The sequence below is a fragment of the Cricetulus griseus genome, chromosome 3 (genome assembly GCF_003668045.3).
Source record: "Cricetulus griseus strain 17A/GY chromosome 3, alternate assembly CriGri-PICRH-1.0, whole genome shotgun sequence".
Taxonomy (NCBI): Eukaryota; Metazoa; Chordata; class Mammalia; order Rodentia; family Cricetidae; genus Cricetulus; species Cricetulus griseus.
In genome coordinates, this window is record NC_048596.1 from 111,853,302 (window position 1) to 111,876,733 (window position 23,432).

The 23,432-nt window shown below is 37.5% G+C and overlaps 1 protein-coding gene and 1 pseudogene across 1 annotated transcript; both read left to right on the forward strand.

Moving 5' to 3' along the window:
- Nucleotides 1–365: 365 nt before the first annotated feature.
- LOC100770032 (olfactory receptor 14A2-like) lies at nucleotides 366–1,328 on the forward strand. Its single transcript, XM_027407944.1, has one exon. The coding sequence runs from the start codon at nucleotides 366–368 to the stop codon at nucleotides 1,326–1,328; it is 963 nt and encodes a 320-aa protein (XP_027263745.1).
- A 6,620-nt stretch (nucleotides 1,329–7,948) lies between these two features.
- Nucleotides 7,949–12,178, forward strand: LOC100770892 (annotated as a pseudogene).
- Nucleotides 12,179–23,432: the final 11,254 nt, after the last annotated feature.

Consider the following 23,432-nt stretch of genomic DNA (forward strand, 5'->3'; position numbering starts at 1 on the left):
TGGAAACAGGACACAAGCAGGGAGAAATAGGAACCTGCTCTCAGGTCTGCTGAGACAATAAGGAGATAAGGTGTGGCCACAGCTTACTCCTTCTATCTGATCCCTCAGGATTTTCTTCTATATCTGACTCTGTGTTTTTATTACTTAGACCAATGAAGAACTCCATTTCAAAGCACAATCTATATATTAAGTGAAAATACCATCTTATGGAAGTATAAGATTGGAAACTTTAGAAATGGAGAAATACCTATGTAGTGCTCTGGATCCATTTCAGCTGAACATTATTGTACTTCAGTCTAAATATATGGGACTGTGTCAATTTTTGTTCCTTTCTCCTACCTGACAGGTCATTTGAGGGACCTAGAATGCCAAACTTCACTAGAATAACAGAGTTTATCCTTTCGGGATTTTCAGACACCCAAGAGCTACAGACTCTCTGTGGAATGTTGTTCTTGGTAATGTACCTAGAAGTCCTGATGAGTAACTTCCTCATCATCATTCTCATCACCCTGGATCTGAAACTCCAAACACCCATGTACTTCTTCCTGAAGAATTTGTCCCTCTTTGACATCTTCCTTGTTTCTGTTCCAATTCCAAACTTTTTTTTCAACAGCCTAACTCACAGAAATTCCATTTCCATGCTGGGTTGTGCTTTTCAGATACTTTTCATGACTTCCTTTTCAGCAAGTGAGATACTTGTCCTGACTGCCATGTCCTATGACCGCTATGTTGCCATTTGCTGTCCCCTGCACTATGAATTAATTATGAGTAGTAGAACCTGTGTGCTGATGATGTGTGTTTCCTGGGCTACTGGGCTACTAATAGGAAACCTACACACAGCTGGCTCATTTTCAATGAATTTCTGTGGCTCCAATGTGATCCTACAGTTTTTCTGTGATGTTCCCTCCTTGTTAAGGATTTCCTGCTCTAAAACACTTGTAATCACTTACACAAGTCTTGGGCTTGGTATGTGCATAGGCATGTTTTGCTTTATTTGTGTGATGATCTCTTACTTTTACATTTTCTCCACTGTGATGAAGATTTCCACCACTAAAAGCCAGTCTAAAGCATTTTCCACATGCATCCCCCACCTCACTGTGTTCACTATTTTCATTGCTACTGCTTGTTTTGTTTATCTGAAGCCTCCATCAAAAACACCATCAGTTGCAGACAAACTGTTTTCTGTGCTCTACACTGTGTTGCCTCCAGCACTTAATCCTGTGATATACAGCCTGAGGAACAATGACATCAAGTATGCTCTGAGGAGATTACAGCAAAATCTCTGTTCAAGAGGTTCACTTCATTTAACACTTCAAAGAATCTGTTAGTGTTATAGTGCCTCACAAGTTAAAAGCAATTTTGCAATTTTTGACCTTGGAAAGATAAGCATAGATAATCATTTTTGTCCTTAGAAAATGAACACCCAGAATGAGACTGATATTATCTATGATCACAAAGCTAAATTATATGTAATTAACATATAAAAATGGTTGTACCAGTTTCTGCTCTCCTATACCAAATCTTTCATCCTTTGGAGAATATAACTTTCTAAAAGGATGAGTCATTTTTTGTAAGTTTCAATATCTGCACATTTTTATTCTCCTTTTCTGGTTCATTTAGAAACAAAAATAATAACCACCACAACAAAAACAATTTAGATAGCAGTACCATGTAACCAATCAGGGAGAATTAAGTTTTCTGTGATAGACTTTTACTACATAGTAGATGCAGAAATATAACTTATTGGCACAGATCATTCTGGATATTTAACCCAATACTCAAAGTACTACCAAACGCTTAGATAAAGACAATCTTGGAGAAAGATCATATGAGACAAGTTCTAAAAGTGAACTAGTATCCAACCAGGTTGAGAGTAATATCAGAACAACACTGGAGAGGCAGAAATTTGTATGGTTGTTTTTTGACAGTTGCTCCTAAATAGAAGCATTAATTACAGGCTAAATAATTGTGGCTCATGGGTCTCAGTAATAAGTCTAAATAACCTTACAAGTTCTAAAAAGTTTAAAAATCACAATTTCCTTTCCCACATTATAGAAGTGTTAAATAACTGTTGGGGATAAAAGATTCTCTGACAATTCTAAGCACTTGGATGCATCTCTGTGATCTGCAATGCCATTTGAATTTTATGCATTGAGCTTCAGGGTTGCAGCTTCTGTGAATTTTCACCAAAATTGGGCATTGAAGTATTTTTTGTAACAACTGTCTTAGTCCTCCAGTGGCTGTAAGTAAGTAATCCCAAGAAACCCACTGGTGCAAAAAGTTGTACTGTGGTAGAATTACTTTGATTGTCCATCTGGTGTGAGTAGGTGTGTGTCTTCACAGGAAAAGTTCACACACCAATGATCCATGTGTGTCTGCCTTCTGCCTGTAGTCCAGTAAAACATCATCTATAAATACTTGCGGGACATTGTTCCCATCATCATCTACAAAGAAGATATGGAACCAAATAAAATTGTAGTAGAAAACATTAGTCCATGAAAGTTTTCTCTTGGAGAATTTACCACTCAATGTATTCAAACACATAGTATTTCTTTACCCTTTATGAAATGTCTCTGAAGGTTCTACACTTTACCAATATAATGGTTTATGTATTGTATTTGCTTAATTTTCATCTGTAGAAAATATACAATGTTTACTATGAGGTTTTCATAATCTACAACCAGTGTCAGTTATATTAACAATGTATTATGGTTTCTGTTATAAAGAATGACTAAAATCAGAGTCATAGAAGCAATTTTCATTTCCCTTTTATCCTATCCTACCTAGGACACAGACATACTGGGACAAATCTCTTATCCATGTCATCCAATAAGAAAATGAAGGCACTTGCCCTTATGTGATACATGCTGCAATTTTTAAAACACCTGTCAATAACAAATTCTCCAAACTATAGGATGGCTATAGCCTTCATCCAGCAGCTGGTGGAAGTAGAATCTGACACCCACAGCTAAACACTGAAAACTGAACTGGAATCCAGTTGCAGAGAAGGAGGAGTAATGAGCAAAGCGTTAAAGACCAGGCTGGAGAAACCCACAGAAACAGCTGACCTTAACAAGGGGGAACTGGGAAACAAGCATGGGACAGATCCAGACCCCATGAACCTGGGTGTCAGTGAGGAGTCCTCGGAAATCCATGGGGCTTCTTGTAGTAGATCAGTACTTATCCCTAGCATAGGTATGGACTTTGGGAGCCCATTCCACATAGAGGGATACTCTGTGAGCCTTGACACACATCCAAAGCATATGACAGATTCTGAAGACAAAAAAACCAATTCCCCAAGCAACGTTCAGTTCCTTCAAACCTCCATACAGTTACCAGTATATCAATTTCTACTAGTGGAACTTAATGATAATAAATGCAGCTTATAAGGAATGACCCTAGTATGCCTGACTCAACTCCATACATTAGTTGTATATGATTTTGTGTGATTGCAACTCAATGTAGTCTAAAGATCTATTTTAAAACAAGAAAGGAGACAAATAAGATATCACACTGGACACACCCATCAACATTAACTAACCCATAAAGATAATGATTCTACCTGCCCTAACACACAAAACATGAGAGAGAGACACACACAGAGGGAGACACAGAGACAGAGAGAGAACCACATTCTACTACTACCACCAAAAACCAAATCACCCTGAAGTGTTTTACTGCTGTGGAATAAAGGAAAAATTGCAAGGAGCTCTCTTTCAGATAAGTATCTATTTGTTTCTTGTATGCACCGTGTTATTAGCAAAGAGTTTAACACATGTGGTGGTAGCATGTTATATGATACAATCTGACATTCAAATTCTATTCAGAAATTAAGAAGTAAAACTACTGAATTGCTGCTGGGTAGTCTAAGCAACAGACTTAAATAGCCATTTCACTGTTCAATTTGGACAGTATAATGTCTCAGTTGAGACAAGGACAGTTTCTTTGCCCAGATTTTTCCAGAAAAAAAGCAAGTTCCATAAGGAGGTTCTTTGATGTCCATTATCCTACTTTGAAGTAAATTGGTGTTGCCAGGATCAGAAGTTTTCACTTTCCTAAAAAGCATTATGTTATTAAAATATTTGAAATGCCATATCCTGTTAGTCTTTGAGGAGTTTAAAGATCACCTATCTAAAATGTATCTCTGTTTGATCTTGTAAACAAACATAAGTTTGATTGTTATAGATGACTATTAACCTTTATATTTCTTTATTATTCAAAAATAGCTTTCAAGGACTAAAACATTTCAATACATTTTTAAATGAGCTGCATAAGTACAATACCTTAGACAAGAAAAGAAATAAACATACAGTATAACTAAAATAACCTTAAATTTGTATCAACATGCAAAAATCCAAACCTATGTAAAATACTAGAGACTATGGTTGTTCAAAATATAATTAGAAATCTAATCTTTTATTAAGTTTTTAAAATTTTAATTAGAAACAAGATTGTTTTACATGTCAATCCCAGTTCCCTCTCCCTCCTCTCCTCCCCTGTCTCCCCCCAACTAAAACCCTACCTATCACATATCCTTTCTGTTCCCCAGGGAGGGTGAGGCCTTTCATAGGGGGTCATCAGAGTCTATCATATCCTTGGGATATGGCCTTGGCCCACCCCCATGTGTCTTGACTCAAGGAGTATCCCTCTAGGTGGTACAATCTACTCTTTTATACAATAATTTCGATACTGTATCCCCATTTTTCCCTTCAGAAAGAGATCACAGATCAGTTGCTGTCTAATGCTTCAGAGGAGTTTTCTAATCATCCCCAAAGGAAACAAATTCAAAAGTTGCCTAGTCTGTCATCTTTGGTGGTAAATCTTGTCATTGTGTCTTCTGTTTGAACACATAGGAGATATCTGACACAGTCACTGATCCTGAGTGATAGATCTGTGAGAGATGTCACTGTATGTTCCTGTCCAGGTTTATGAATGTGTGGTGGCTACACCTGGTTGTCTTTATTGTGTTTTTTTGTGTGTCTTTCAAGTAGTTTATCTCAGTTCTGATTTCATTTATTCACCAGTGGTTTTTCTATTGTGAATACCTCACCATTCCATTGTACCCTCTTCCACTTGACACCTATGCCTTCTTGCTGGGAACTGTAATCCTTTTTGTTCTCTGACACATACCCCAGAGAAACCACAAAAACCTCTATCAGTTCTACTTTGGAGTACACACTCTTTTAGCAGTTTGACTCCTGATCATGGTCCAGGTCAGTCCTGGTTCCTGTGTAGAGGCAGTAAAGTTTTCCGATTTTCATCAAGGACCTCTGCCATCAAAGCAGAATGCACAAAGCAAAAGGAGACCCAGACAAAGGGAAACAGGAAGTTGCACTCCTTCATCTTTCATGATTTTCTACCTTTCAACCAGTAATTTGTATAATTACAAATCCAACATTCACAGAAAAACACAAAACAAACAAACAAACAAACAAAAACTTCACAGTAGTCAGGAAAGGGGATGGCTTTGGATAATGCAACTTGGAAAGAATGGACTTTCCTTTTGAGGGTGGAGACTTTAAACAATTTATATGGAACATTTGCAGAGGTAATAAAACAGCATCTAAAAATATTTTCTTTGTTATCTAATTGGCCATTAGAAAAATGCTATAAAGTTTAAAAAGTTTAAAGGTATAAATGGGTCCCAGTTGCTGGATGTATCTCAAAAGTTTTTAACAGGAGAGAATCAACTGAGAATAAATAACTTTTTCATAACCTGAAAACTAAAGTCACTTTTTTCAATGATGAGATGTAGTTTAACTTGCAGATACCCAGAAAAAGTTTGCTGCCTTGCCTTCTGTCAGAAGAATATCTCTAGCTGAAAGTCCTACCCCAAGAAAAAAGATTGCCTTGGACTATCTATATGATTGAGATCAAAGATTGCTAGTGTGTGGGAAGAAAACAACCTCTTGAGACTGGCACATACATATGCTCCTATCAAAGATGAACTGACAAGTTCATCTTTCTGTGTCAACATTAAACAATGCTCAAAGGCCATGGAAACACAAAGGAAAGTTACAGTCAATATTGCCTGGCTTGGAGAGACAGGCATCCCCCTGTCATTCTAGACATTCTGTAATATACTTCTCTCATTGCTGAAGAAACCTGGGACCTCTAACTTTCATTAGTCTGAGTCTTCCAGAATGATAGGTATATACCTTTGGAACTGAAGAATACATCCATCAGCTTCCCATTGGCAGAAGTGACTCAATACATTTTGCCTTTAAGTGGACAGCTTTAGATCCGATTTCAGCAAGCAACTCACATGGATAAGGTTGCCCAAAGACTGAAAAATTCTCAAGCTCTCTAATGAGACACTAAATGTGGTCGTTTTGCCCTTCCATCAGAGGTTTCCCAGGGCCATACTGTTATAATACATAAATGATCTCTTCCTCTAAAACTAAAATAAATTTCATAAAGGGGGCACTGAGAGACTGCTGCATCAGTTATACAAACTGGACCACAAAAGTTGGCTAATTAAATTCAACTTTGTAAACCAGAGGCTACTTACCTTGAATACCAACTGAGGGGAGGCAAAATGTACCTGGCTCAGAGTAGGATGGCTTCCATCCTTTAGATCACAAGTCCAAAGACAAAGAGACAGATTCAATAGCTATGTGTTTCTGCCTCTGGGTACCATAGTTTTCAGGAATAGAAATACAATCCATAATAAGGTCTCTATGCTCAAGGGTCAGTGAGATACTAATCTGGACTCAGACTAAACAAAAGACATTTGGGGCTTTAAATATAGCTGTGAAATTACCTCCAGACCTATCACTGCCAGAAGTCTCAAAACCATTTGACCTGTTTATCCACAAAGAAAAAGACATAAAGGCAGTTTTATCTCAAACTTTTGGGTCATGGAAATGCCTCATAACATAATTGTCCCAAATTTGTACCCTGTAACAACAGGATGGCCCATATTATGTTCTTTTTGGCTCTAGTAGCTACTGCTACTCTAATAAATAACAAACAAACAACTTAACTCTAGGTCAGAATCATGTACAATGTTTAGAAATCCTGAACCCTGAGGGACTTCTCCAAAGAAAATGAGTATGTAGAATGTCTAATGCTTGTGTGACCCTATTCCTGGTCCCTCTTCAAGTCTGTTTCCAGAAACCCTTTGCTGTCAATCTTTCTACTTTATTTCCTGATAACTTGTAGATGTTCATGCATGTCTCATAATGAAAGACACAATAAGTTATGTGGGAACTGCAGTAGTTAATTTTGCTAAAATGCTTTGACTCCAAACCAAGTACCTTACTTCAGTGATAATAATTGCCTTACCCAGGCTTTTAAATTGGGAAAAAGTCACAAACACACATAGGGGTGTGTGTGTGTGTGTGTGTGTGTGTGTATGTGTGTGTGTGTGTGTATGTGTGATGCTATTACTACCTCACATGTCCGTAATATTATCTATAGAGAAAGAGGACTTCTCACTACTGGGAAAAATAGCATTAAACATTAAACAAACAAAAATCTAGGTCCTTCTAGGGGCTAATTTCCTGAACGTACAGATTTCTATCTTCACCTTCCCAGGACATCAAAAAGATAATTGATTCAAGTGGAGTGGCAACTGCAATCCTAATATAACCTCATAAGAAATGGCTGTAAGACCAGTGTGGCCTACTGATACTCTGGTGACATACTCTGACCTGTTATTACCTGAGATTCCATGATACAACCTAGAGAAAATATAGGTTGCAAAAAATATTGTATAGCTCAAACCCAAAGATTAATGGAGTTCTTCACAAGGAAAGATCAGCTTTTTAGAAGCAATTGCCAGGACTCTTGTACTGACATTCATGTGGCTATTCACCTCAGATCCACAAAACTTTGTGAGGTCCTCAATCCAAGTTATGTTAGACCTTGACTAGATAAACTTGTGCAGTGCTGGATTTCTCATCAAAATGACATGTTTGTGTTCAATAAATTTAAAGGAGAGAAAATGGCCACCAAAGTGTATGGCACTATTAAGAGATATGGTCATGTTGGAGTTGGGTGTGGTATTTTTGGAAGAAATGTGTCACTAAGAAGGTATTCTCCTATGCTCAAAATACTCCCAGTGTTACTGTCTGCTTCCTGTTGCCTGGAAATCAACATTTACCAGCTAGCTCCATCTGTAGCACCATATTTGCTTTTATGTTCACCATGTCCCACCATGATGATAATGGATTGATCCAAGTAAACTGTAAGGGGCCAACACAATTAAATGTTTTCCTTTTTCAACTTTTTTTATTTGAATTAGAAACAGGATTGATTTACATGACTATCTCAGTTCTCTTCTCCCACCCATCCTCCCCTACCAGCACCACCCACAACTAAAACCCTACCTATCACAAATCCTTTCTGCTCCCCCTGGATGGTGAGGCCTTCCATTGGTGTCATCAGCATCTTTTGTATCCATTGGGATAGGGCCTAGGCCCACCTCTGAGTGTCTTGGCTTAGGGAGTATTCCTCTATTTGGAATGGGCTCCCAAAGTCCACACCTATGTTAGGGATAAGTACTGAACTTCTACAAGAGGTCTGGTAGATTTCTGAGGTTTCCTCACAGAAACCCATGTTCATGGGGCCTGGATCAGTCCCATGCTTGTATTCCAGCTATCAGTCTGGTGAGAAAGAATTCCCCGATGTTCAGTTCAGCTGTTTCTGTGGGTTTCACCAGCCTGGTCTGGACCTCTGTGCCCTTCACTCATCCTTCTTTGAATCTGGGTTTCAGTTCAGTTCGGTGATTAGTTGTGGGTGTCTGCTTCTACTTCCACCAGCTGCTGGACAAAGGCTATAGGATGGCATATAATTTAGTCATCAATCTCATTATCAGGGTAGGACATTTAAGGTAGCCTCTCCTCTGTTGCTTAGATTGTTAGCTGGTGTCATCTTTGTAGATCTCCAGACATTTACTTAGTGCCTGATTTCTCTGAAAACCAAAAATGTCTCCCTCTATTATGATATCTCCATTCTTGTTATCATCTATTAATCCCCTGACCAACATTTCTGCTCCCTCATGTCCTCGGCATCCCTCCTCTTCTCCCCTTCTCATTCTCCTAGCTCCCTCCACCCTCTTCCCATGCTCCCATTTTTCTCAGGAGATCTTGACCCTTTCCCCTTCTCCAGGGGACCATGTATGTCTCTCTTAGGGTCCTCCTTGTTTATTAGCTTCTTTAGCAGTGTGGATTGTAGGCTGGTAATCCTTTACTCTATGTCTAAAATCCGCATATGAGTGAGTACATACCATGTTTGTCTTTTTGCGATTGAGTTACCTCATTCAGAATGGTTTTTACTAGTTCTATCCATTTTCCTGCAAATTTCAAGATTCCTTTGCTTTTTCTGCAGAGTACTACTCCATTATGTAAATGTACCACAATTTCTCTATCCATTCTTTGGTTAAGGGGCATCTAGGCTGCTTCCAGTTTCTGGCTATTACAAATAGTGCTGCTATGAACAGTGTTGAACAGATGTGCTTGTTGTATGAATGTGCTTCTTTTGAGTATATGCCTAAGAGTGGGATTGCTGGATCTGTGGTAGACTCATTCCCATTTTCTTGAGGAGTCACCATACTGATTTCCAAAGTGGCTGTACAAGTTGGCACTCCCACCAGCAGTGGAGAAGTGTTCCCCTTTCTCCACATCCTCTCCAACATGAACTGTCATTGGTGTTTTTGATTTTGGCCATTCTGACAGGAGTAAGATGGTATCTCAGAGTTGTTTTGATTTGCATTTCCCTGATGGCTAAGGATGTTGAACACTTTCTTATGTGTCTTTCAGCCATTTTAGATTCCTCTATTGAGAATTGCCTATTTAGTTCTGTACCCCACTTTTTAATTGGATTGTTTGGTGTTTTGGAGTCTAGCTTTTTGAGTTCTTTGTATCTTTTGGAGATCAGCCCTCTGTCAGATGTGGGGTTGGTGAATATCTTTTCCCAGTTGTGGGCTGCTGTTTTTGTCTTGCTGACTGTCTTCTTTACCTTACAGAAGCTTCTCAGTTTCAGGAGGTCCCATTTATTAATTGTTGACCTCAGTGTCTGTGCTACTGGTGTAATGTTCAGGAAGTGGTCTCCTGTACCAATTAATTCAAGGGTATTTCCCACTTTGTCTTCTAATAGGTTCAGTGTAACTGGATTTATGTTGAGGTCTTTGATCCATTTTGAACTAAGTTTTGTGCAAGGCGATAGGCTTGGGTCTAGCCGCAGCCTTCTACATGTCTGCAACCAGTTATGCCAGCACCATTTGTTGAAGATGTTCTCTTTGTTCCATCATATAAATTTGGATTGTTTATCAACAATCAGGTGTTCATAGGTGTATGGGTTAATACCAGGGTTTTCAACTCTAGTACATTGGCCTACCTGTCTATTTTTGTGCCAATACCAAGCTGTTTTCAGGACTATAGCTCTGTAACAGAACTTGAAGTCAGGGATGGTGATGCCTCCAAAAGTCCCTCTATTGTACAAGGATGTTTTGGCTATCCTGGGTCTTTTGTTTCTCCATATAAAGTTGAGAATTGTTCTTTCAAGGTCTGTGAAGAATTGTGTTGGGGGTTTTTTATGGGATTGCATTGAATGTGTAGATTGCATTTGGCAAGATTGCCATTTTTACTATGTTGATCCTACCTATCCAGGAGCATGGGAGATCTTTCCATTTTCTGGTTTCTTCTTTAATTTTGTTCTTTAGAGACTCAAAATTCTTATGGTAGAGGTCTTTCATGTTTTTTTGGTTAGTGTTACCCCAAAGTATTTTATGTTGTTTGTGGCAAATGTAAAGGGTGATGTTTCTCTGATTTCTTTCTCCACCAATGTGTCATTGGCATATAGTAGGGCTACAGATATTTTAGTACCATCTAATGGCAAAATAAGGCTAGAAACTTTAGAAATGGAGATATACCTATGTAGTGCTCTGGATCCATTTCAACTGAACATTTTTTTCTACATCAGTGTAAATATTTGGGACTGTGTCAATTTGTTTTTTCCTTTCTCCTGCCTGATAGGCCATTTGAAGGACCTAGAATTCCAAACTTCATTAGAATAACTGATTTCATCCTTACAGGATTTTCAAACATCTGGGAGCCACAGACTCTCTGTGGAGTGTTCTTCTTGGTAATGTACCTAGAAGTCCTGATGAGTAACTTCATCATCATCACTCTCATCACCCTGAATCTGAAGCTCCAAACACCCATGTACTTCTTCCTGAAGAATTTGCCCCTTTTTGACATCTTCCTTGTTTCTGTTCCAATTCCAAATTTATTTTTCAACATCCTAAATCACAGCAATTCCATTTCCATTCTGGGTTGTGCCTTTCAGATCCTTTTCATGACTTCCTTCTTAGCAAGTGATATTTTTGTCCTGATTGCCATGTCCTATGATGGCTATGTGTAGGGGAAGCTGTAGCCACGCCTTCTTAGGGGCTGGCTACAGGAGTACCTGAGGGCTTGTGAGGGTGTGGTCAGAGTGAGTAGGGGGACTGCGTTTCGGTTTCGGTTTCTCTTTGCTTCTTGCGGTACAGACTACCACCGGCTGGCTGGTTCGCTCTGTAAGTAAGGCTTTTCCCTATTAAATACCCTTATATTTCTACCTGACTCCGTATTGGTAATTTACTACTATAGCTATGTTGCCATTTTTTGTCCCCTGCACTGTGAGGCCATCATGAATAATAGAATCTATGTACTCATGGTCTGTGTTTCCTGGGCCTCTGGGGTACTCTTTGTAATTCTATACACAGCTGGCACATTTTCCATGAATTTCTGTGGCTCCAATTAGATCCCATAATGTTTCTGTGACATCCCCTCATTATTAAGGATATCCTGCACTAAAACACTTGCAGTCATTTATACAAGTCTTGGGCATGGTATGTGCCTAGGCATGTCTTGTTTTATTTGTGTGATGATCTCTTACTTTTACATTTTCTCCCCTGTGATGAAGATTTTCACTACTAAAAGCCAGTCTAATGCATTTGCCGCATGCATCCCCCACCTCACTGTTTTCACTATTTTCATTGCTACTGCTTGTTTTGTTCATCTGAAGCCTTCCTCAAAAAACACCATCAGTTATGGACAAACTGTTTTCTGTTCTCTACTCTGTGTTGCCTCCAGCACTTAATCCTGTTATCAACAGCCTGAGGAACAGTGACATCAGGTGTGCTCTGAGGAGGTTACAGCAAAATCTCGTTCAGGAGGTTCACTTCATTTAACACTTCAAAGAATCTGTTAGTGTTATAGTGCCTCACAAGTTAAAAGACAGTTTTGCAGTTTTTGAATTTGGAAAGATAAGTATACATAATCTATTTGTCCTTAGACAGTGAACACTCAGAATAAGGCTGATACTCTCTATGATCGGAAAATTTAATTATTTTATTAACATATAAAATCATTGTACTGGCTTCTGCTCTCCTATATCAATACTGTCATCATTTGGAAAATATAACTTTCTAAAAGGATTGGTCATTTTTTATAAGTTTCAATATCTATTCATTTGATACTCCTTATCTTGTTCATTTACAAACAAAAATAATAACCACAACAACAAAAACAATTTACTTGAAAGACTGCACAGAAACTCAAGAAGAGTTAACTCAAAGTTTCTGTGCAGTCTTTCTACTAATTAGAAAATGCAGGAATCTAACTTATAAGCCCAGAGCATTCTGAAGATTTCACCCAATTCTCAAAGTACTGCCAAATGCTTTGATAAAGGCAACCTTGGAGAAATACCATATTGGTTAAGTTCTAAAAGAGAAATAGTATCCAACCACATTGAGAGAATTATCAGAACAACCCTGGAGACAAAGAAAGGTATATGGCTGATTTTTAACAGTTTTTCATGAATAGAAGCTTTGCTTTCAGTCTAGAGAATTATGGCTTATGGGTCTAAGGAATAAGTCAAAATAACCATACAAGTTCTAAAAAGTTTAAAAAGCACAAGTCCCTTTCCCACATTATAGAAGTGTTTAACATTTATTGGGAAGAAAAGACTCTCTGACAATCCTAAGCACCTCGATGCAGTTCTGTGATCTGCAATGCTATTTGAACTTCAAGCATTGAGCAGCAGGGTTGCAGCTTCTGTGAATTTTCACCAAAATTTGGTATTGAAGCTTTTTTTTGGAAGAAACTGTCTTTTAGTCCTCTAGCATCTGTAATAAGTTATCCCAGAAAACCAGTTGGTGCAAGCAGTTTTACTGTGGTAGAATTACTTTGCTCTTCCTTTGGTTGTCCATCTGGTGTGTGTAGGTGTTGTGTCTTCACAGGTCCAAGTCTGTCTGTCAGCCAGCCGCCAGCCGGTGGTCCAGTAAAACATCAGCTATCATTACTTGCAGGACATTGTTTCCATCATCATCTTCAATATATATATATATATATATATATATATATATATATATATATATATAATCTCCAACTAAAATTGTAGTAGAAATCACTACTCCATGAAACTTTTCTCTTGGAGAATTTACCACTCAATGAGTTTTTTATCCTTTATGAAATGTCTCTGAAGATTCTACATATTATAAATATAATGGTATATGTTAGAGTTCCTATAAACTGCCCTGGTCTTCTATCTGGCACCCACATTCAGAGGGCTAGGTTTGGTCCAGTGCTGGTTCCCCATTGTTATGACTAGGGTCTCTGCTCTCACTAGGTCAGGAAAAATGTTTCTCCAGCACAGTCTTGGTTCTTTCACTCTTCTCTCCTCCCACTCTGCAAATGGATACCAGGATTATGGCTCAGTGTTTAGCTGTGAATGCCTGTTTCTGCTTCAGTCAGCAATGGCAACCAAAGCAGTCATCATTTTCATTGTAGAGGAAGGTCTTCAAAGGCAGCCTCTACACCATTGCCAAGATTCTTAGTTGGGGTCATCCCTGTGGATACCCTATATTTTACCCTGTGCCAGACCTCTCTCCAAACCTATATTGGCTCTCCATATCAAGGCATCTCCTTTCTTGCCCTCCTCTATTCCTTCCCATCACTCCTGTTCTTCAGGCCCCTCACCTTCCTCTACTCTCCCCTTCCTACCTTCCTCTTCCCCCCCAGTGCTCACAATTTGCTCAGAGGTTCTTGTCCTCCTCCTCTTCTTCTGGGAACCTTCAGCAAACTGGCAGGATACAAAATTAACTAAAAAACCAGTAGCCCTTTGATATACAGTAAACAAACAGGCTGAGAAAGAAATCAGAGAAACATCACCCTTTACAATAGCCACAAACAACCTAAACTATCTTGGGGTATTGCTAACCAAACAAGTGAAAGACATATATAGCAAGACCTTTGAGTCTTTAAAGAAAGAAATTAAAGAAGATACCAGAAATTGGAAAGATCTCCCACGCTCTTGGATAGGTAGTATCAACATAGCAAAAATGGAAATCTTGGCAAAAACAATCTACAGATTCAGTGCAATCCCCATCAAAATCCCATCACAATCCTTCACAGACCTTGAAAGAACAATACTCAACTTTATACGGAAAAACAAAAAACCCAGGATAGCCAAAACAACTGTACAATAAAGCAACTTCTGGAGGCATCACCAGCCCTGATTTCAAGCTCTATTATAGAGCCATAGTCCTGAAACAGCTTGTTGTTTGCACAAAAGTAGACAGGTAGACCAATGGAATCAAATTGAAAACCCTGATATTAGCCCAAACACCTACAAACACCCATCTTTGACAAAGAAGCTGAAGTTATCTAATGGAAAAAAGAAAGCATCTTCAACAAATGGTGCTGGCATAACTGGATGCTGGCATGTAGAAGACTTCAGATAGATCTGTATCTATTGCCATGCACAAAACTTAAGTCCACATGGATCAAAGACCGAAACATAAATCCAGCCACAATGAACCTCTTAGAAGAGAAAGTGGGAGGTACCCTTGAACCAATTAGTATAGGAGACAGCTTCATGAACCTAACACCAGTAGCACAGACATTGAGATTGACAATTAATAAATGGCACATCCCGAAACTGAGATGCATCTGTAAGGCAAAGGACACAGTAAACAAACAAAATGGCAGACCACAGAATGGGAAACGATATTCACCAACCCCACATCTGAAAGAGGGCTAGTGTGGGAAATTACCAATATGGAGCCAGGTAAAAATACAAGGGAATCTGTTGCTGGAACCAAAACCCTGAAGAAGTAAAGATACTCTGCAGCTCCGGAGTAATTCCCACACTCATACTGGAATTTTGCTTATCTGTACAGTGTATGTAAATACTCTTGCCTAAACCCTTGCTTGTCTGCTAGGTAGTCAAATAACATCCGACCATCCCTGGTTGACTGCATCTGCCTTGTAGTTTCTGGGTCTTCAAACATCTTCACAATTGGTTCTGTTTCTGCCTGGAGCTGTTTCAGTTGTGCAACAACTGTGGTTCTTTTTTCAAAGCATGAGGGATGTCATCCGAATAAAGGTTTTGTAGATATCCATAGCAAAGTCTACCATGTTGGTATCACTAAGAAGATCCAATTTTCCTTGTAATAATTCTTTTTCATTATATATCTCCTTCATGGAAAGGAACTCGAGCAACGGGAAGACCAGGTGCCGGTCCAGGAAGTGAGCAATGCAGGTGGTCAGGTCATACTCGGCCGTCTTGCTGAACGCCAAGGAGAACCGCCAGCAGGTTCTGAAAGATCTGATGAAAGTTATTCAACATGAGTTGAAGATCCAAAGATCTTCAATTACAGAATTTGTAATTGAAGATACAAAGATCCAATTACAGAATTTGTTGAATGCTTGTATGTTAACTTTGACTTTGATGGGGCTCAGAAAAAGCTGAGGGAATGTGAATCAGTGCTTGTGAATGACTTCTTCTTGGTGGCTTGTCTTGAAAATGCCCGTCTCTTCATATTTGAAACTTTTTTGTCATATCCACTAGTGTATCAGCATTAATATGTTAGCAGATAAACTGAATATGACTCCAGAAGAAGCTGAAAGGTGGATTGTGAATTTGATTAGGAATGCAAGGTTGGACACCAAGATTGACTCTAAACTAGGTCATGTGGTTATGGGAAACAATGCAGTCTCACCCTATCAGCAAGTGATTGAAAAGACAAAAAGTCTTTCTTTTAGAAGCCAAATGTTGGCCATGAATATCGAAAAGAAGCTTAATCAGAACAGTAGGTCAGAGGCTCCCAACTGTGCAACCCAAGATTCTGGCTTCTACTAAAGAATTATAAAGAAAAGAAGAAAAAGGAAGTGATTAAAGACACAGTAACCATTATATATAAAGGGTGCCATACATTTTTAGAAACAATTGACATTTGCTATAAATTTTGGACAATTTAAATAAAATTGGCTATGATTGAAAAAAATGCAAGGGTATTTAATAGGGAGAAGCTTTACTTACTGAGTGTCCTAGCCAACCGGTGGGGTAGCAGTCCCTATAGCAAGCCAAAGATGAAAGTGAAAGCAGGGCCACCATCTGTCACTCTTTACCCTTTCCCTCACAGGTATGGTCAGGTACACCTGTAGCTATCCCCTAGAAGGCGTTGCTACAGCATCCCTACAGAGGGCTGATTTCCAAAATATTCAATGAACTCAAGAAGCTAGCCACCAAAACACCAAACAATCCAATTAATAAGTAGGGTGCAGAATTAAATAGAGAATTCTCCACAGAGGAATCTAAAATGGTGGAAAGACACTTAAGAAAGTGCTCAACATCTTTAGCCATCAGGGAGATGCAGCTCAAAAAACTGTGAGATACCATTTTACGCTGGCCAAATGGCTAAACTTGAAAACACCAATGACAGTCTTTGCTGGAGAGGATGTGGAGAAATAGGCACACTCCTCTGTTCCTGGTGGTAGTGGAAACTTATAAAACTACTTTGCAAATCAGTATGGCAGTTTCTCAAGAAAATGGGAATCCGTCAACATCAAGATTCAGCAATTCCTCTCTTGGGCATATACCCAAAGAATGCACACTCACACAATAAGAACATATGTTCAACTATGTTCATAACAGCATTGTTGTTAATAGCCAGAACCTGGAAGCAACCTAGATGCCCCTCAACCAAAGAATGGATGGAGAAAGTGGGGTACATTTACACTGATTATTACTCAATAGAAAAGAACAATGAGTTCTTGAAATTCAGAGGCAAATGAATGGAACTGGAAGAAACCATCCTGAGTGAGGTAACCTAATCACAGAAAGACAAGCAGGGTATGTACTCACTCATATATGGATATTAGACATAGAGCAAAGGAATACCAGCCTTCCTGGCAGTTTCTACATGTACTTTTCCTTTCAACATGTGCTTTCATTTCCAAATGAACTGGTAGTTTCAACTAAAAAAAAATCTAACCATGCATATCCTGGCACCAGAGAGATTTGTGAATTTTCATATTGTTTACCTTTTTATATGTTTCCACATAAGTGTTTAATTTCATCTTTTAAGAAAGGATATGTGATAGGTAGAGTTTTAGTTGGGGGATGGGGGAGGGAGAAGGGAAGTGGGATTGTCATGCAATTCAATCTTGTTTGTAATTCAAATAAAAAAAGTCAAAAAAAGAAACTCTTTCCCAAGTCATTACATTTGTAGTTATCTCTATTTTAGAGGAGATAAATAAGCAAAAATCATTAATGTTAAATGAATTCCTCCTGCTTTCTCAGAATAACTGCAAAGTTGGCCAGGGGTGACCCAAGAAACTTGTTTTTGTGAATGACTGCAGGGAGGTTTTGTTTCTTTGTTGAAATTGATGAAAAATTATCAACTTTTGTTCACAGTAAACTCAGATATAATCCAAACAAAAAATTAAGAATTACCATAAGAATACACATAGCAAAGTGAGAGAGAACTCAAGCCCATGAGCTCCCTCGGATCAGAACATGGCCTTGCAGCATTTCTTCCATGGGTTCTTGCCAGGTGGATGGAATTTTCCAAAGGACCTTGCTTTAAGGAGTTTCAACCATAAAACATTTATGCAGTGTTTTTTCCTAGTAGTGATAGCATGACTCCTGCCAGAAAACAGAGATTTGGCTCATAAAGCTGCATAAGGAGAACATGAGATCTATTGGTTTGTAAACTAAATTCAAAGCACTTTTTGTTGTATTCTAACAGTGAACCTGCATGTAGTCTTCCCATATCAAAAAAGTTGAGTCAGACTGAACTTAATAGTTTTAGTCTTACTTCTTTGGCATGGAACCATAAGATAGCATGACATTCAGGTACTGGTGTGGTTAATACTTAGGGCTTTTAGTCAAGTGTATGAAAAGAAATTTCTGAAAGATATAAAGATATGCAAATAGGTAAGGAATGAATGTGTGGAAATTTTACATTGTAGACAATGACATGGCAGACAAAACTTCTTTAATTATTTCCACTAAATGGAAGTACCATTTCATACACGAAAAAATAAGGTCATTTGAAATTAAAACCCTAACTATTAACTTGTTAAGATGTAAATTACTGAAAGAATAGATCCTCACCTAAGAATGTCTTAGTGGTTCTCTGTTGCAAAATTCTCACTTGAGGAAATATTTCCACAGGATCAGCATCAAAGGCATATAGAGGCCACTTAAACTGTGGTCTAGAGTCCAGGCTACACATGAATTGACAGTATAACTTGCCAGTGCGACAAACATGATACTGGTTTGGTTGGAATGAACTATACTAAAATTAAGGGTGATTGCATCATAAACAAATGAACCTGAAAACTAAAGAAGTCAGACAATATGTGACAGGTTTATATAGATTTCCTCTTAGAAGGGTTGGAGAGGAAACTCACATAGGATGTATTGAAACTTTGAAACACTGGCAATACTAATATCATAGGGTGTCTAGCAAAGAAAGCTGCAGATGTGTTATAGAGAAAGGTCACTGAAAAGTCACATGAGCTAAAAGTAGCAGAACTGGAAGTGTGGGTTGTTCACTTAAGTCTATGGCAGCGCAGATGATTCCATCATAAACCTCAGATACTAAATGAAAACCCAAATTTTTGTTTTTTGCCCTGCTCAATTTAACTTGATCTACCTTTTTGGTCCCTCATTTTTCTGTTTTAAAATGGGAATGTATGCTCTGTATGATTGAATTTATAAAGTTTATAATTTGTGTTTTAATATTTAAAGCCAGATAAGTGATTTATCTTAGTTTCCAGAGAAAATTGGATAATATACACAACAATAGTTATTTTATTTTGAGTTGTGTTTGTTTGTGTGCAGTGATGAGTACATGTCACTCAGAATGTGCTCAGAAGATAGTACAGGTTGTTGGTGCTTGAGTTATAGTTAATTATGCATAGCCTAATGTGGGTTCTGGGAAAATATTCAGGTCCTTAGCATGATCAGGTCAAGCTTTTAAGCACTGAGTAGAAAAGGAGCCAAGAAACTACCCAGAGTACTACCACATTTGCATAAATTTGTCCTTTCTTTATCCCTCCCTCTTATGCCACTGACTACTCTTTTCTCTCTTCACTCTATATCATCCCTGTTTGCCCTATCTCACACTTTCTCCTTTCCTCACACCTTTCTGACTCTTCTCTACCCCCCTCTCTTTCTCTCTTAGCCCCAAGTTTCCCTTAAGGCCCTGTAATATTATCTGTTTTAAGATTGAGATATTAAAATTGATATATAAAAATATATAAACATTAACTCCTCACTATTTTGAGATAAATCTGACTAGCATGAATAATGTGTGACATGTTAGTCTTATTTTATTTTTAGAATATTTTCATGACTTAGAAAAATGATGGCTTTAATTTGGACATATTTGCATATATTTAGTAATGAATTATCCTTATATGAGTATTACATACACTTAAGTTTAGGAAGAACTTTGAATGTTTGGCCTGTAGAATTATGTTAGACAATTAAGAAGATTGGTGTAGATCTGTGCCCAACTTTTTATTGGATTATTTGGTCTTTTGGTGTCTAGTTTCTTGAGTTCTTTGTACATTTTGGAGATCAGCTGTCTGTCAGATGTTGGGTTGTGGAAGATCTTTTCCTGTTCTGTAGGTTTCCATTATGTCAGGTTGACAATGTCCTTTATTTTACAAAAGCTTCTCAGTTTCCGGTGGTCCCATTTATTCATGGTTGCTCTCAGTGTCTGTGCTACTGGTGTTATATTTAAGAATCATCTCCTGTGCTAGTTCTTTCAAGGATACTTCCCACTTTCTTTTCTATGAGGATTCATGTAGTTAGTTTTATATTGTGGCCTTTGATTCATTTGGATTTGAGTTTTGTGCATGGTGATAGATACAGATCTACTTGCATTCTTCTACATGTTGAATGTTATGCTAGCACCATTTTTTGAAGATGTTTTCTTTTTTCCATTGTATAATTTTGGCTTCATTGTCAAAAACCAGGTGTTCATAGGTGTGTGGATCAATGTCAGGGCCTACGATTTGATTCCATTTGGTAAAACTGTCTGTCTGTATGCCAATACCAAGCTGTTTTCATTACTATCAATCTGTAATAGAGTTTGAAGTCAGGGATGGTAATGCCTCCAAAAGTTCCTTTATTATTTACAATTGTTTTAGCTACCCTGGGATTTATTTTGTTTTTCCATATGAAGCTGAGTATTGTTCTTTCAAGATCTGTGAAGAATTTTGCTGGGATTTTGATGAGCATTGCATTCAATTTGTAGACTGCTTTTGTTAAGATTTCCAGGTTTTTTTTTCTATGTTAATCCCACTTATCCAAGAGCATGGGAGATTTTTCCATTTTTCTGTTGTCTTCTTCAATTTCTTTTTCAAATACTTAAAGGTCTTGTCATACAGGTATTTCACTTGTGTGGTTAGAGTCACCCCAAGATATTTTATGCTATTTGTGGTTATTGCAAAGGGTGTTTTTTCTCTGATTTCTTTCTCAGTCCATTTATCATGTGTACATAGGAGGGCTACTAATTTTTTGAGCTAATCTTGTATTCTGCCACATTAATGAAGGTGTTTATCAATTATAGCAGTTCCTTGGTAGGATTTTTGGGTCACTTATGTATACTATCATATCATCAGCAAATAGTAAACTCTTAACTGAGGCATCTCAAATAGCCAAAAGACATTTAAGGAAATGCTCACCTTCCTCAGGCATCAGAATAATGCAAATGAAAACAACTCTGATACCAACTTACTCCTGTCAGAATGGCCAAGATCAAAAACACTGATGACACATTATTCTGGAGAGGATGTGGAGCAAAGAGAACACTTCTCCATTGCTGGTAGCAGTGAAAACTTACACAGCCACTTTGGAAATCAGTATGGCAGTTTGGTCATATACCCAAAAGATGTATACTCACCTCCAAAGACATTTGCTTGTCTACATTCAGCATTATTTATAATAGGCAGAAACTGCAATCAACCTAGATGACCCTCAACCCAAGAATGGATAAGGGAAATGTACATTTACACATTGGTGTACTACTAAGCAGAAAAAAACAAAGAAACAAAAAAACCCCAAAACAATGTTACCTTGAAATTAGCAGGCAAATAGACAGAACCAGAAAAAGTCATTCTGACTCATAACAAAGAGAGTATGTACTCACTCTAAAGTGTTTATTAGACATAAAGCAAAGGACAACCCAAAGTGGACTTAATAGATACATACATGGATCTGCCTAGGAAGGGGAAAAAGACAAGATCTCCAGAATAAATTGGAGAGTTGGGTGCAAGGAGAAGGGGAGAAGGAAGGAGGGAAAGGGGGTGGGAAAAATGTATAGCTCAATAAAAAATGCAATAATTAAGAAAAAGTAAGTTACAAAAGTATCTCAATATGATAATTACATAATTTACAATGCATCAAAGGATTATATTTTCCCTTATCATATGCAATTAATATGCATCAGTATGCATAAACAAATGAAAGAAATGAAGAAAAATAAAACATAAAAAGCACAAAAATAAAATTTAAGAGTTTCATTTATTCTTGTAGCTTAAACTTTGCCTTTGCATAAGATGGCTATGAGTTTGGGAAACAGAAGTCAGTTAATGAACATTATTGTCAACTCTTCTTAAAAGTTTTCAACAGTGGTTAAAAGAAATGTATAAGACACTTAAATGCTGCTTTACCTAAAATCATTGTAAAAGTCCAATGGATAGGATAAAGCTTGACATATCTCCTCTTATTTTAGTTGGTTTTGATTCTGTTTAACTTTGAGACAAATTGTTGCCACACTCTTAGGACAAGTATGGTGTCTGCCCCAAGGTGTATATATATCCCTTCAATGCTGAAGAAAAGATGAATTAACTAAGATGTTTCCAGTTTTATTAACTGTTTAATATGACAACATTTTTCTTTAGAATAAATAGGGATTGACATTCTAATCATTGTCAACTGCAATTACATTGATACAGCTAATACTTTGTGATGTGAGAACTGAGATAATCAAACATGCCAGAGTCTGAGGCAGATTGTTCAATTATGTTAGTTCCTATGTTCTTTCTCTATTTAATATTAAAGTTCTTGTCAATAGTAATAAAGAAAAAGCTATTCATTTTAACTATATTGATTAAATTCCTTTCTTACATTTCACTCTTATGTTTACAGCTTGATATTTATGGAGATCAGCTATCCCTAATATGCTGTGACTCTAAAGTTAGGGTTCCTGTGACATAGGATTCCCTTAAAGTATCAGACAAAATATTCATATTTTCTTAAGAATTGTTCTTTACTATGTCATATTGTGGAAAATTCACCTTTAATATTATCTGACTTGTTCTGATGCAACTGTTTTGGCTTCAAATTACGTTGTTGAATACTAGGGCAAAGTTATTTACTTAATTTTTGAAAGACAAACCATTATATATCTCCCCATCTCTCTGTATGTGTGTGTTACATTGTCTATATGATAAAAAATAAAATAGAGATTATCAGTGCAGTTTGTTCTGCATTAGAGAACTCAAAGATAAGCAAGCATAAGTATTCTACAAAACAACAGAAAATTATTTGTATGGAATGCTTTAGGACAATACAAGCTCTTGGTTTAGAGACTAGTCAGTTGATTGCTTGAGCATAGGGGCTTTCAACCAAAATTCACAGAAAAAAAAATACAGGTCAGAGGTCTCTGGAGATGGCATTTTAGAAACTCAGCTCTAATAAAATAAAAGGATAGATGCTATTTGCACAACTTATAAAGGAACTGTCTATTTATGTAGAAAGAATGTGTAATAGAGAGCTAAGATTCAGAATCTTTGCCAGACTATTATTGCCATAATCAGTCTAGGAAAATACAGAAAATAAATGTGAATAAATCGTGGCTAAATTATATTACTTTAAAAGCTGTTTCCATTTCCTCCAATGTATAATATTTTAAAAATTATTTATTTTAACATTTGCAAATGGAAATGTGAAATTTGAACCTTAAAAAATTTCTAGTTCTTCATGTTCCTAGCAAAGAGTTATTCTTCAGATATATATGTAGGAGGATGTTTTAGCAGATCAACTTGAGGTGAGTAATTTCTTCACATACTTTAGAGTTCAGTGTAGCAGTGAATCATCTGAAAGGAAAATAGAGCATATAACCCCCTTTAGAAACACCT

Excerpts from the sequence above, each read along its gene's own strand:
- LOC100770032 (XM_027407944.1), top strand. The coding sequence starts at position 366 with ATGCCAAACTTCACTAGAATAACAGAGTTTATCCTTTCGGGATTTTCA.